The 14,737-nt window shown below is 39.7% G+C and overlaps 1 protein-coding gene across 1 annotated transcript in view; it reads right to left on the minus strand.

Moving 5' to 3' along the window:
- Positions 1 to 8,061: 8,061 nt before the first annotated feature.
- clmpb (CXADR like membrane protein b) overlaps positions 8,062 to 14,737 on the minus strand; it is an 80,084-nt gene continuing 73,408 nt past the window's right edge. The window contains exon 7 of the mRNA XM_030743905.1: positions 8,062 to 14,063. Coding sequence (XP_030599765.1) covers positions 13,727 to 14,063 — 337 coding nt within the window. The 3' untranslated portion in view covers positions 8,062 to 13,726. The remainder of the gene's footprint in view (positions 14,064 to 14,737) is intronic.

Here is a 14,737-nt window from a genome sequence, read left to right on the forward strand (position 1 = left end):
TGGAGGTTTCTTCCTGTTAAAAGGGAGTTTTTCCTTCCCACTGTCGCCACGTGCTTGCTCATAGGGGGTCGTTTTGACTGTTGGGTTTTAACTTTTTCACTTTCAAACTCTTTAACTTTGTTTTAATTTTGTCTTTTAGCAGTAAAATTTAAAAACTAATGCATTTGAACTGTATTGTTATTTTTGTCTTCTTCATATGCATAAATAAATGCAAACTAAACAAAACTCACTTTATTTTTAGTTGTTTATTTTACTGATCCTATGAAGTGATTTGGTGCTATATAAATATAATTGAATTGAATTGAACATGGAGGAATGATTGAGAGGCTAAGTCATGAAAGCTGTGGGCTTTTATGTTTTTAATTTTCCCTTCGGTGGGTTCCTTGTGTTTGGTATTTAGGTTCCCTTTGTGTATCCTAATCTTTGTGTTCTGTTAAGTCTACATGTGTATTGTGGTGAGTCACTTCCTGTTTTATTTTGACAGTCTCATGTTCCCTGTGGTTTGTGTTTAGTTTTGCTTCCCCTGCGTTATTATTTTCATTTGTTACACCTGGAAGCAGGAAGGACGGAAGCAGGTTTTGCTAAAAACTCTGGGTTTCTTAAACCTTAAATTGGGTGAAACTCGAGTTTTCTGTTCCAGAAAGAGAGCTCACTGCAACTCTGAGTCAGTTAACGAGGTAACAGACTCTGTGAACCTAACCTGCTGGTGCTAAAACACTGCAAACGTTGCTTTTCCTTTTTCTCTTTCTCTCACTCTGACACACACACACACACACACACACACACACACACACACACACACACACACACACACACACACAGAGATACAGACTGCAACTCACAGGAATTTTTCCAAGATTTCTGACCTTCTGTTTTCAGATGTGTAAATCAAGCAAAGGATTTATCTAAACTTCAATTTTACCTAATTATTAAATTTCGGACATCCCCCATTCGTTTATGGCTGCTATAACCTTAATCTTTGTCATTTGGTATTTATACAGCTTTAATTTTGTTTTACCAGTTTCTCTGAGGCTTCCATCCTCTTTTTATTCACTGCAGAATCAGCCCACACACACTCACAGATGTGATTTAGATGTGCCAGCAGTCTGACACCACTTAATCCGCCACTCAGCTTAAAGCATTCAAAGGCCTCAATCATTCATACTTTTAGTTGCAACTTTTACTTAAGAAGTTTCTAACGATTTCATGCCAATTTCTTAGTCTCTGTTTTATTAATACAACACTTTTTGTAACAATTGTTCCTGCCAACGTATACCATGAGAGATAATCCAGAAAATTAATAATTTTCAATTCTTATTTTAACTTAAAGGAGACTACCTTAGTCTGTGCAACAGGAATATCATCGATCAGTTATAAGCCACTACTTTAAGGGCCAACGTAAACATCTGATCAGATATAAGCCTCTGAGGGGCCGACATAAAAATCAACAATACTCACTACCGTGTGTAGCTCATTTTGTCCTCTCTCACATATATATTTATTTAGGCCAGGTTTCTTCAGTTCTCTTTTTTTTTGCCACACAAGAGACAACACACTCATTATAGTAAAGATAAGATTGCCTACAGTGTGCCTACACTGACTTTATCTGATACAACCTGTTCATCACCTCAACTCATCCAAGGCCACTGCCGTAAGCAGTAATGAAAGTGGTAAAACCTCTGAATGACGTGCACCATACTTAATCAAAGAGGTGCTGACATTAGTGAAAACATGTCACACACATTCCAGCAGAATATGTTGACCTCTGACAGATTTGTGGAATACTACAATCTAAACTAAAATCCAATGCTGGCCTTTCCTCATCTTTTCCTCCCTGCCATCAGCACCTCCAATACGTGCATGATGACATCAGGGTTGGCACCAGTGTCTTTTTATTTTACCGACTCGACCCAATTTGATGAAGTGAAAGAAGCATCCATAAGCATCATTTAGCAGTTACACCAGCCCAGGAGAAGTGTTGTGAGCAGCCCTCAAATATTCTTTATTAGTCCTTCCTTAGGAGCAGTTTAATGGGCTAGCAGTAAAATTTCTGCAGATTGAATCTGTACAGTATGCACCAAAAGGGCAACACAGGGCTCTGTGTGTGTGTGCGTTTGCATGCCTGCGTGTTTTTGGAATAACACACAAATGAAACAAAAGACTTATATAACATGAGTTTTGTCACATTGTCACATAATCACCTGATATGTGAATGCCACAAACTCATTTGCAAGCATTGCAAGAAATGACTCAGTGATGAATGTCACAGATTTATAACTTGCTCATAGCAAGAAACAGCAGCAGTGTCGCTGTAATTGTCTGGACAGCAGTGACATTTTTATAGCGTTATGCTGCCACAGAGACAGCCAGAGGGGCTGGCACCATGATTATATAAAACCTCAAATTACATTCTCCTGAGACAAGCTTGGGCACCTGGCAAGTGACAAGTGTGCACCATTCAGCAGAGCTCACAGTGTCCTTCAGCTCATAATTTCACAGTAAACTATTTTTTTTTTTTGTTTTTACCCATTCTTCCTCTGAAAGGAAGATTAATCATTATAGAGTGGATGACCCCATATTTGTATGAAATTTGTAGCAATGAAATAAAAACATTTGCAGCTACTAAAATCTTTTTAGTATGATCAGCAGTGTCACAGTTAATGGGGCACTACAGATGATGATCACTGATTGTTCTGACCAGAAAGGACCGTGCTGCAATGCTTCCAGCAATGGTCGAAGTGGGACACATAGGCAAAATAAAAGATTTCTATCTTTTTCCCATGGTATCAAGGTCCCTACATGATAAAAGCAACATCATTAAAGCAGCCCTTCAGGCCAGAAAGTACTTTTGTAAATTTCAACCCACAGTGAGGGTATGTCATAAGAAATCTGGCATATTTCACACTTTTGGTTTAATCTCATCCCTGTGCTGAAAAGCTCTTTCAGACCAGAAGCTAGTGTTAGATGCCACATCATTAGACAGATGCCCTTAGTGCTTCAACACCATCACTGAGCTGTATAATGTGGCTCTGACATAGTTGGCACACATCACTTTTACCCAGAGAGCCACTAGATAGATTTACAACATTGGAGGGGCTGATTACTGTTCAAGAGAGAAAGAGGTGGATGCCTAATCACCCTACCACTGTGGCTGCCAGCAGCCAGTTTTCATATTAGACAAAGTCCAAATTAGTTCCTAATTGTCCCAGGTGACAGCTCCCAAAGTGACAGGCAGGGACGTCCACAGTTTCACAGCAATATCTCATACCCCGAGTCTGCTGTAACATCTTGAAATAGTCAGGTTTATTAAACTTTAACCAAACCTCAAGATTCATTAAACTTCCCATCATCTGGATGTAGAATCACACTATGAATATAAAACTTGCTCTGGAAAAAAAAAAAGAAGAAGCTGTATTTCAGTTCCTAAATTTATCTGTCTATATCTACTCATCTTGACAGGAATAAAATGTGAACACAAAGGACTCAGCAGCCCCATGTAAGATTTAAAATTTCTGCTTGAAATAACACTGCCTTTGGGATCTATCCCCAAACTACATGGAATGTGTGTGCGCGTTGTTATCATTGCTTAAGGATCTGCTAGCTTGCAGTTCACTGAGTGATAAATAGTGTGGCCTACCTGTACTGTAGACCAGCCACAGTAACCCACATTAACATGACGTAAGAGATGCCTGCAGAGTCAGGTGAAAATCCTTTGGAGTTCTCAGTTTGTGAGGACATTATTTCACACATTGTCTTAACAGTGAGTTGTTTGTCTCTCTCTATATTTAAAGTGGAAAATTTTAAAGATGATATCCAGGGGGACAGTGAAATTCATAATTTTTTTTTACTAGAATTACATCAAGCATATAGCATATTTGCTGAATGAAATGTAAGCTAAAGCTATAGCACACTGTGCACCTTCTATGTCATATCACAATATATTTATTTTCAACTGCAGTTAACAATGATGACAGTGTGGCTTAGTGTAAATGGATACATGGATTTTTTTCATAGCATCAAAAAGATGACATAATGCTACACACACATAAATAAAAGCACAATATACAACACATTGCAGCTGTTAATGAAACAGAGAATTGCTCAAATTTATCAGCAATTTTACTGGCAATCATATTTGGGATGTCAGTATTAGGTTGCTATTGTACAGTTCAGCCCCTACAATTGCACAGATTTCACATACTGTAGTTAATGCAGTTTTTTTTTTTAATGTAGAATGATGGTCAAATATAGTACGCTGTTAACCTCTCCATCTGAGCTGATGGCAGCACTATAATTAGCGGAGTTGTCAAAGAGTTAAATATAGGTTAGATGTGGGGCGCAGTGCATTGTTCGTTATTCAGAAATGATCTGTGCAAAGACTGTTGCTATGTGGTAAAGACTGACACAGTGAGGTCCATACAGAGTATTGCCATCTGTGGTGTTCTATAATTCTGTTTTGTGCTGTATTTCTTTATATCTAATAACTGATGATTAGCCAATACATGGACATTTCTTGAACAGCATGTTAGGTGATATCAGTAGCTTATCCCGCCTTGTCAAAATGAGTCTGCACCTCTTCTGCATTCCTTTTAATTACTGTATGCCTGTGTGTTGCTCTTTGCACATGTCACGTTCCACCAGAGGGAACTTTAAGAAAAGCCACACATGTACGAGACTTGTGTGAGTGATATCATTACTTGGATGCTTTCTTCAACAGCACAACAAGCTATACAAACTGCTCTGTACTCTAGAAGTTACCTGTGGCTCTCCTTTTGGCTTTCATAGTTTTCATATGTGATTTCTGATTAACAACTTATGCTTCATGTGTGACTTAAGATTTCAGTCATCTCATGAAGAGCAGCTTCACAGATAGCAAGAGCTATCACCAATCAACACCAGGGGGTGCAACTATATCACTGTCTTTAGTTCAGCAGGCCTTGTGGTAGTCTACAGCTTACTTAGCAATTTATAGAGTGACACCAAGGGCAAAATATGAATCTTTATTAATTAGGATATAATGCCTGCTCAGAGCCAAAAGATTTCTTATCTGAGTGATGACACATGAGATCATTTTTGTACTTATTTGGGCTAATTAGTGTGAGTGTCTGTGTTATTTCATTATTGTGACACATCATGCTATTAGACAGTTGGAAGAAACCTATCTATCTATCTATCTATCTATCTATCTATCTATCTATCTATCTATCTATCTATCTATCTATCTATCTATCTATCTATCTATCTATCTATCTATCTATCTATCTATCTATCTATCTATCTATCTATCTATCTATCTGTCTGTCTGTCTGTCTATAAGACATCTTTTTTTATTAGGCATGGTTCATACAAACACATGTGATTAATATTTTTATAAGTCACTGTCACTGCTTACCCATGTCATTTTTGAACATTAAATTCATTTCAGTGCTTCACATCAACACCTAACTATTTAATGCTTATTTGATTAATGTACACCATTTGTTTTTACTGAATATTAATATTATTACAATATTAGCCTAATGTAGAGTTAATAGCCTAATAGCAGAGACATGTGATGTGCGAACACATTTATAATGTGCAAAACTGGAAATGTACTTTTCAGATTGCCCAGTGTGTAACTAAATGTCACCAATGTAACGTGTGCATACATTGATAAGTTTGTGCATTTGTGCATGTGTGTGCGTGGGCAGTGGCAGTGCGATGGGTTTATGACGGTGTCGTCACACATGGCTAATCATGTGGAACAATGGGCATGGAGGCATGGAACAGGGGGGTGGAGAAATGTGATCTGGCCTTGAAAATGTGATCCTCTTTAATATGGATGCTGTGTTTTGAAAAGATGTAAATTTAGCAAGCACTCTGCAGCCAACTACTTAACAAACAGATGTCAGGGAACACACTGGTAATTGTATTATCCCTCACAGTTTGTTCCTGTGCCTTTACCAAGAGTGTTTACTCAGTTATGGGACTTCACCTTTTTTGTATGCATTTTCAAAGCAGAGACAAAGTCACCCTCCATCTCCTTAGCCAGGGGAGATGCATGCACTCCATCTTGGCAGCTCGACAGATCGTCAACATGAGAAGAACTTTTCAGAGGAAAGAGATGAATGTCAGTCAATAAGTGGCTGACAGGTCGATAGATATCACTGACCTTGTTGTCATGTTGAGAGGCAGAAGATGGTTGAGGAAGAAGCAGGAGAAGGAGTCCTCTTACAGATGCTGCCTCCTCAGTGAATGTGATGTTCACATTTGGATCGGCTTAGTTCGTGCAGAATGCACTATTTTCAATATCAAGAACTATAACAGTAAATTTATGTTTAAGAAATTAGTGCATTATGTCACTGATTATGGTGTTCTAAGATTAAACATTAATTCCAGTGCAAGTTGTTCTACAGGTCCATATATCAGGGCCCATCCTGCAGTACATAAGCACTAAGACTCACTGTGTGATACTTTTAGCACAATAACATTTTGCAAAGCCACACTATATGAACAAAAGTATTGGTCCACACCTCTTAATCTTTGAATTCAGGTGTCTTCAGTCCCATTGCTATTAGTGTATAAAATCAAGCACCTAGGTGTACAGTCTGCCTTTAAAAACACCTGTGAAAGAATGGGTCGTTATAAAGGGCATGCTGAATTCTAGTATGTTACTATGATAGGATGCCACCATAGCAACAAGTCTGTTCATGAAATATCTTTCCTTCTCGATGTTCCACAACCGAATGTAAGCAGTATGATTGCAAAAATGGAAGTGTTTAGGAACCACAGCAGCTCAGTCACAAAGTGGCAGACTACATAAAGTTACAGAACGGGGTCGCCGTGTCAAAGTCTCCAATGCTCTACTCACTCAATCACTGCAGAGCTCCAAAACTCCTTTGACATTAACATCAGCACAAGAGCTGTGCTCCAGGAGCTTCATGACACGGGTTTCCGTGGCTCCTTTAGGTGTACTGTAAAGTGCGAGTGGCACTTCACACATTTAAATGGACTCTTCAGCATTCACCTTTTTTCAAAAAAAAACAATGCACTGTTAACATTCACGTTTGCTTATTTGCTCATATTTTTCCCTTCAGCATTGATTTTTCTTACAAGTAAATCAGGGATGAAATGTTGCTGTCATTTATCAAATTATAGTTCCATCGGCCAAATCATGTGAAATGACTAATATGTGAATACATATTTATGGTACCTTACTCAGTAAAGAATATCAAACAAGTTTATATTTCACACTCAATCTCAACACCCCTGGCAAACCAAAATGAGCACAAAAAAAAGGAAAAAAAATCCATTAATAAGCAATGAAAAGGGCAGCATGGTAGCGCAGAGATTAGCGCTGTTGCCTCACAGCAAGAAGGTCCTGGGTTCAAATACACTGTCTGATCAGGCCCTCTCTATGTGGTTTCCATGTTCTCCCTGTGTCTGCATGGGTTCTCTCTGGGTACTCCGCCTTCCTCCCACAGTCCAAAGACATGCATGTTAGGTTAATTGGTGATTCTAAACTGTTGTGAATGGCTCTGTCTCGCTGTGTTAGTCCTGTGACATACTGGTGACCTGTCCAGGGTGTACCCCTCCTTTCGCCCTGTGGCAGCTGGGATGGGCACCGGGGCCCCCTGAACTGGATAAGCAGAAGAAAATGGATGGATGGAGCATGGAAAAGAGGGGAAAAATATAATGTTGTGAAAAAGTATTTGCCCCCTTTCTGATGTCTTTTTTCTTTCTTGTTCTTATTTTTCTTCTTATATTTGGAGAAAATACAAAATGCAGTTTGTAAATGATGATTTCATCTATTAAGGCAAAAAAAGCTATCCAAACCTACCAGACCTTATGTTAAAAAAAAGACAAAAAAAACAAAGACATCAGTCTGGAAAGAGTTGAAAAGCCATTTACTCAGGTTATCTTTGTCTAATATTAGAATTAGTTTGATGATCTAAAACATTTAAGTGCGACAAATATGCAGAAATGGAAGAAATTAAAAAGAAGGAGAAAATCCTTTTTCACAGCACTGTACCTTTTCAGTCTGCCTCATTAACAAGCCAAATCAAGATGCCAGACGACAAATTAAGTTGTCATTGAATATTTTATTTGCAAATGAAAGAGTAATAACTCAGAGATCGTAAAAATATACATTTTTTTTACTTGTGATATTTACATGGATTGTTTTCATCAAACGAACAAACCAAAAAAAAGAAAAAAAAAATTGTATACTGTTTTACAAAACCAAGAAGAAGCCACATTAGAAAAACAAATGACAGTAAAGAAAACAAAGGTGTCTTACATTTCCCTTTAGTAACGCCGTGATGAGCATGTCTCCCCTTGACACTGAAACAATGCAGTCAAGAGAAACAGCCAACCACACAGATCCCACACAGACCGATGATGAGCTTAGCGCACAAAAAAGTGTGAAATACATGGATTTGAATAAAAAAAAAAAACAACCTATGGAAGATAATAAAATAAAGCTTCATAAAATTTGTATGTGGATATATTTACAGGTTTTGATTTTTGTTTATTTTTTAAACCGATTACAGTTATGTTACATCAAAGCAAAGCATTCCCGTTCATCTGCTCAAATTCCTATATAACATGCAGGCATCTTTGCTTTCTTTCCCTCTCGAAGTTGAAGTAAGCCCCAACAGTCTCCTCTTGTAAAAAGTATTAATACATCACATTCCCATATGCTGACATACAGTACAAGGCCAAACCACAAAGTCTGAGCATCACTTTGCCCTGCTCAACAGTTTTAATCAGAACATAATTAACATTTAATTAGAACATAAAACATTGTGGCTACATGAGAGTCATACACCTATCATATAACGCAAGATAACCATTAATGATTTTACTGCACCTTTGAGTGATGATAATAAGACAGTATATAGTACTGATGGATACTGCACTAAAGGATGATAGTGGATGTGCTGCTGACACTCCGAGTTGTTTTAAGACTTTCCTCCTCCACTCTCCCGAACTGACATTGAAGCGCCTTAAAATTCATTTGTTGGAAAGAGCACAAGTTTGTCGGGCCACTAAGCTGCACACACGAGAGGAGAGATGCAACGCGAGGGCTCATAAACTGGGGAATCTGCCACCTGAGACTTGCAGATGCTGGAAAGCAAATCAAAAAGCTTGGAGGAATTTAACAGCTGGAAGACTCGCATCCCATCCTCCACCTCCACTGCTACTTTCATCAGTGGTGGAGGGAATTTCAATGACAAGAGCCTACAGTCCTGGCTGACTATCAATCCTGTTATACCACTCCTAATTCCCAGGACTACACTCGCAGATTCTCAAAAAAATAAGTCTTGAGGCATATGCCATCCAGATTGTTGAGATGCATAGCAGTGTCTGTCTTTCTAAGTGCAAGTGTGTGTGTTTTGTTACGCTAGCTGTTTTCGTATATATATGTGTGTGTGTGTGTGTGTGTGTGTCTGTGTGTGTGTGTGCGTCTGTGTATGTGAGCAGATGCCCTCTGGGTGGATGCACTGTTGTGTGTCCCTTTCTGTGCTGTATTTAGTATCCTGGTTCCATCAGTCAGCCGTAATACCTCCAGACATTCGATCCATCAAATTGATTCTGAAGGAGCAGAAAAAACAAGAAATGTGGTTTGGCTTCTGTTTGTGCAAACTGTGTAAGTGTTTGCAAGAACATGTGTGCCAGTGTGCATGTGCAACTGTGAATGTACATGAAAAACACACATATGTTCTTATGTGCGCCTGATTGTGGCATGTATGTCTGTGTGTGAGTGTGTGTACACACACACACACACACACACGCACAAAACCTTTCCCTGTTTGTGTTATATGTGCCTATGTGTGCACCTTGAGATGCCATCGGTCCACCCAGGGCCAAGTGCATTCTATGTCAAGAGACAGCAAGAGCAAGGAGGGAGTGCACAAGTGGCCTCCAGACCTGATGATAGTTATGAATTATGGACGTGCTTTGTCTCAAGACGCTACCCCCACAAGCAAAAACATGACTGCTGCCTGTGAAGCCAAGTTCAACTGGCATATAAGTCAGTGAAAACTAAAATAAACACTGCCAGTCTGCAGTCATATCAACTTGGATAGGAGTTGCTTTGCCTGGCTGGATCCTTCTCATTCAGTGAATGGCCAACATGGGAATGCGTGGGCGTGGCCCGAGGGCTTGTACCGAATTTACATGCATACACCCACACACTCACGCACATTCACATGCTTGCATGCACGCACACTCAGACGCGCGCGCACACACAGTAGCTTCCCTGGTCAAATATGAATTGCTGTCTGTAGTTAAATATAAAAGGCATTTTTTTTTCCTAAATTTACCTCAGACTAAGTCATGTGTGAAATCCCATGTGTGAAATCAAACCAAGTGTGCTTTTCAGACAGATGCTGGTTTTCTGAACATTTTAGGTTAAGCAATTAAACAAATTCATTTTACCAGAAAAAAAAAAAAAAACATTTGCGTGGAATTCAAATGAATGTTTTAAAAAACTGTATGCAGGGAGAAAAGAGCAATGCATTTTAAACCGGTAAAGGGACCTTCAGCTGTCGTTTGTCCTGAGAGGCAAAGGGGTCAAAAAACATGACTTTTGATATATCTTGTGCAAAGCCAGATTTCGTTGCCCAAACATGCGCCATCAGTCAACTATACATACTGTGCATATATATTTTCCTTTCATATTTTCCCCTTTGTTAAATTTTTGCTCATTTAACGGTTTTCCTCCTTCTTAGCTGAGCTCAGCAGTTTAAAAACATGCCCTCATAAAAATTGGAAATGCTGAACAGTGCCTTTCTGTTTTCTCGTGCCTGAGTTGAGAGTAATACAAAGAGTTTGATGCACTGTCCTCATGGAGATTTCCATCATGACTAGCAAATGTAACGCCACGGAGGCCCGGCATTGTATGGTCGATTTTAAGTATTGACAACTTTCCGAGCTAAAACGCTACATTGGAGCCCGCGCTAGGTAAGCTGACTACGTGTTGCTTCTTCACCGTCGTTACAGGTTGTGCCCCTTCGTCACGTAATGCTGTCCATTATCCCCACCTGTTCATTTATAAGAGGCGTGTGCAACATAACTTTCCTGAGGGCCATATTGAGTTAGATAAACTAAGTAAAGAGCCATATATTGGATGACTTGATTTAACATGGTTAATATTACTAACGTGAAAGAAAAATAACCTGAATGCTATATAGTGATTATATATCTTTTACATATTAATATAAATATCAGTAAATATTCATATGCATTGCATACATTCACATTGAGATTCCTTGGCAGAAGGCAGCATCTTATTGATTTTTTTTTTTTTATGGAGGTTTTTTTTTGTTTTCCTTCGTGGACCATATTAAGATGGTACTGGCTGTGTCTTATTTATTTATTTTTTTATTATCCATCAATTTCACTGCAGGGTTTGCCAAATTACTATAGCACGATTTTAAACCCAACTTATCCTAAATAGATGTTGTTGTACTTTGCCTGCTGTTGAAATGAGTTTGGAAATTTTTCGCATATCACACGTGTTGATATGTGGTCAGTGAGGAAGGTCAAAGGGTCACTAAAATAAAAGAAAAAGAATTACTGTCACAGGATTAATAAACTCTATACCTCTTATGGGAATCTGTCCAGTAGTTATGATGTAATATTTAAACCATGACATGAAGGGGGGGGGGGGGCTTCACATGTTCACACAGCATGTGTATAAAAACACACGGTCTAAATTCACTTTGGGTTTCTCTTTTGACTCTTTTATAAGGGGGAAATCTCCCCGCACATACCCTTATTTATTAAATTAAATGACATCATGTGCGTATACCTATCTGTATGTACAATATAAAACACGACTGATTACAGAATGTACAGTACATTGTCCCGTGGCATGGGATTGCTTTCTCACCAGGGATAATTTACTCTGCTTGGTGCTCCCTAGGCCGCGTGTGTTATTACTAGGGGCAAGTTTGTTTAGGTGTACCTCTCAGTATTTGCTGCTGTTGACCTTCAAAGCTAGATGTGAACAGAGACTTAACCACTGGTGTGCTGAAGATTAGGACAAAGAAAGAAACCATCAAAGGAAAGAGGGATTGCAAAGGCACACTAGGTAGGCTACTTGCCCTTTTTTTTTCAGCTACTTTCAATCAAACTGCACTGGGTACGTCTGAGGACACGACAAACGGGGGACTGGCTGATAAGCACAGTTCAACCAATGACCAAGCAGGACCTGGTGATTGAGCAAAACAACAACCAAGTGCCACACCACTGTTATGGATCCAATGAGAGTACTGACAATGAAAGCACACACACCCTGTACAATAGAAATCTCTAGAATCATACCCCCTGCTCCCTTCATTCAAATTGAACCTCGTGGTCAATTCTTTGTGCCTTAGCTTGGGTATTGATTCAGTACCTTACAGGAAGCTGAAAACAATGGGATCCACCATCTTTGTACAGCACACATTCATGGTGACAAATTTTGGTTTCAGTTCAGAAATGTAGCAGATAAACAAAAGAGTTAAAAAAGCAATAATAATAATAGTAATAATAATAATAACCCATCCTAGGGATTGTGGCACTTCTTAATATGAATGAATGGACACATGGCTGTCTGTCACTCTTTGCAACCTGTTCATAGAGAAGATACACAGAAAAGAAAAACAAGTCCAGCTGGTCTAATAGATGCTTATCCCCATATTTAAAGTATCACTACAAGCCTAATAAATACTATGTAATTATTCAGGGAGAATATTTGGTACCAGAAAAGTTGTCCATAGATGCACACAGGATGCGGTGGGGTGGGGTGATGCGGAGGGTGGGGGCTAATGACTGGGGGTAAGATTGATTTGACTTCACATCAGTGCTACATCCTTGTACCTGAAGTTTCCCCTGCTGATTGGTAAAGCAGATGAGCTGTTTGTGAGGCAGCTGAGTCAGTCTCAGAACTGCTATGGTTTCTCATGGGTTCCTCATGAAAGCACGAAAAGTCCGAGAGCACTGAGGCAGATGATGCACATGCCACGCACCGTGCTGTCCACACGGATGGGCACAGTCGGCCCAGGCCATGGGAAGCAAAGGGGGTTTTGTGGTTTCGGAGCAGGTGCTGGAAGCAGCGAGTCGGAGCTGCAGGGTGACATAAATCAGAGGACCACCCCACACCCCTTCCTCCAAGAGAGAGAGAGAAAAAAAAAAAAAACAGTTGCTGTCATACGCTTTCAGCTTTCATCCTCCTTTTTTTCCACTCTTGCAACCGATGCTCAACAGCAATGTGACTCCGTTGGTAACTGGCTCAGGGTTTACATTTACACTATTATCCAGACTGTTTTCCTCTTCTTTTTTTTCCTACCGTATGCCTAACCCTTGGATTTCATAAATAAATAAAAGCTCTACTTGGGGGGCTTCTTCCACCTCACTACACATGGTGCTTCCCTGTGCCTTCTGAAGCCAAAAGAAGGAACTCAAGAAAATAAGTTCTGCCTTTTAGCCATAAGACACAAACTCAGATCTCTGCTTTTTCTTTTGTTTTGTTGTTTTATGTAATTCAATAGGGGGCAAGCATGTCTTATTTTCCCTTTTTAAATATGCATTCATTAAAAGTACTTTTGGACTTATAGTATTGATTCTTTTATTTACATCCTTTTAACTAGTTGCATTTCTTTGTTTATGGAAGAGTCTTAGTCTTTGGGATGGGGCTGGTGGGCTTGGAAAGGGAAGGGACTCTCACATGGCTGTAAGAAGGGGCTGGCTTTCAGTCCTACACAGTCTGAAAGGCCTTGGTCTGGGCGGGCACCATGAGGGTTGGGGGTGTAGGCCCAGACATGTTCCTGGAGTTGAATTTGGGAGTGGTAGGGGGCTCAGGGGTTTTGGGGGGCACTACTGCAGTGTAGGCTGAAGGAGACTGGGGGAAGCCTGGAGGCTGTCCATTTTCCTTGAGAGCTGCTACAGCAGGTGGACGAGGGCGGTGACCACGCTGGGCACTGTTGTGCACCATGGACTGCGTGGAGGAAGCACCAGAGCGTGAGCTGCCAGAGCGGGATGAGGACAGGGAGTTGGGCTTTACTAGCTTGGCCTTGGGAGCCTCGGCATCCTCCCTGTGGTTAAAAAGACACAGAAAAGACAATGGTGACAAAAGTCTGTTTCATTTTTTATTTATTCAAATCAACTGTATCTGTGTTTGTCTTCTTATCTAAAAATAGATGAGGAGAAATGCACAAACACACAATAAACTGCAAAACAGTACACCACAGAGCCATTCCCTAATACTATTCTAAGGCCTGGGACACACGGGACTAGTATTATGTGGAGGGCTCATGTAATTCATGAGATTCCCCCCAGTCCCTAACTTTTGTGAAACACATTTGCATGAAATACTGAAATCTGTTGAAATCACTTAGTCCCCAGATACATCTGTTCAAGGAAAGAAAAAAGTTTTTGCTCAGAACACAATGAAAACTTTATAATTCTACTTTTGCCTTAGCTTTTAATGACGGGATTAAAAATATTCCAAAGCACTCAGAAGAATAGAAACTGCTGGACAAAAGTACCCTAAAAGAATTTGTCACTGACCCCATCATTAATCACCAACTTTTTGCTGTGATTGGTATTTGGATGGTACTTGAATTATAGAGGAACTTTACAGAAAGTTAGAAATAGAAACCTCTCATCTGTGCACTACTGGCAACACTGCAACTTCTCAGGCACACCAGAGAGGGTCCCATAGCTCTTGGAAGAAGAGAATAAAGTTTTTAAACAGTGGTGGTTGGTT

This window comes from Archocentrus centrarchus, chromosome 13 (genome assembly GCF_007364275.1).
Source record: "Archocentrus centrarchus isolate MPI-CPG fArcCen1 chromosome 13, fArcCen1, whole genome shotgun sequence".
In the NCBI taxonomy this organism is placed as follows: domain Eukaryota; kingdom Metazoa; phylum Chordata; class Actinopteri; order Cichliformes; family Cichlidae; genus Archocentrus; species Archocentrus centrarchus.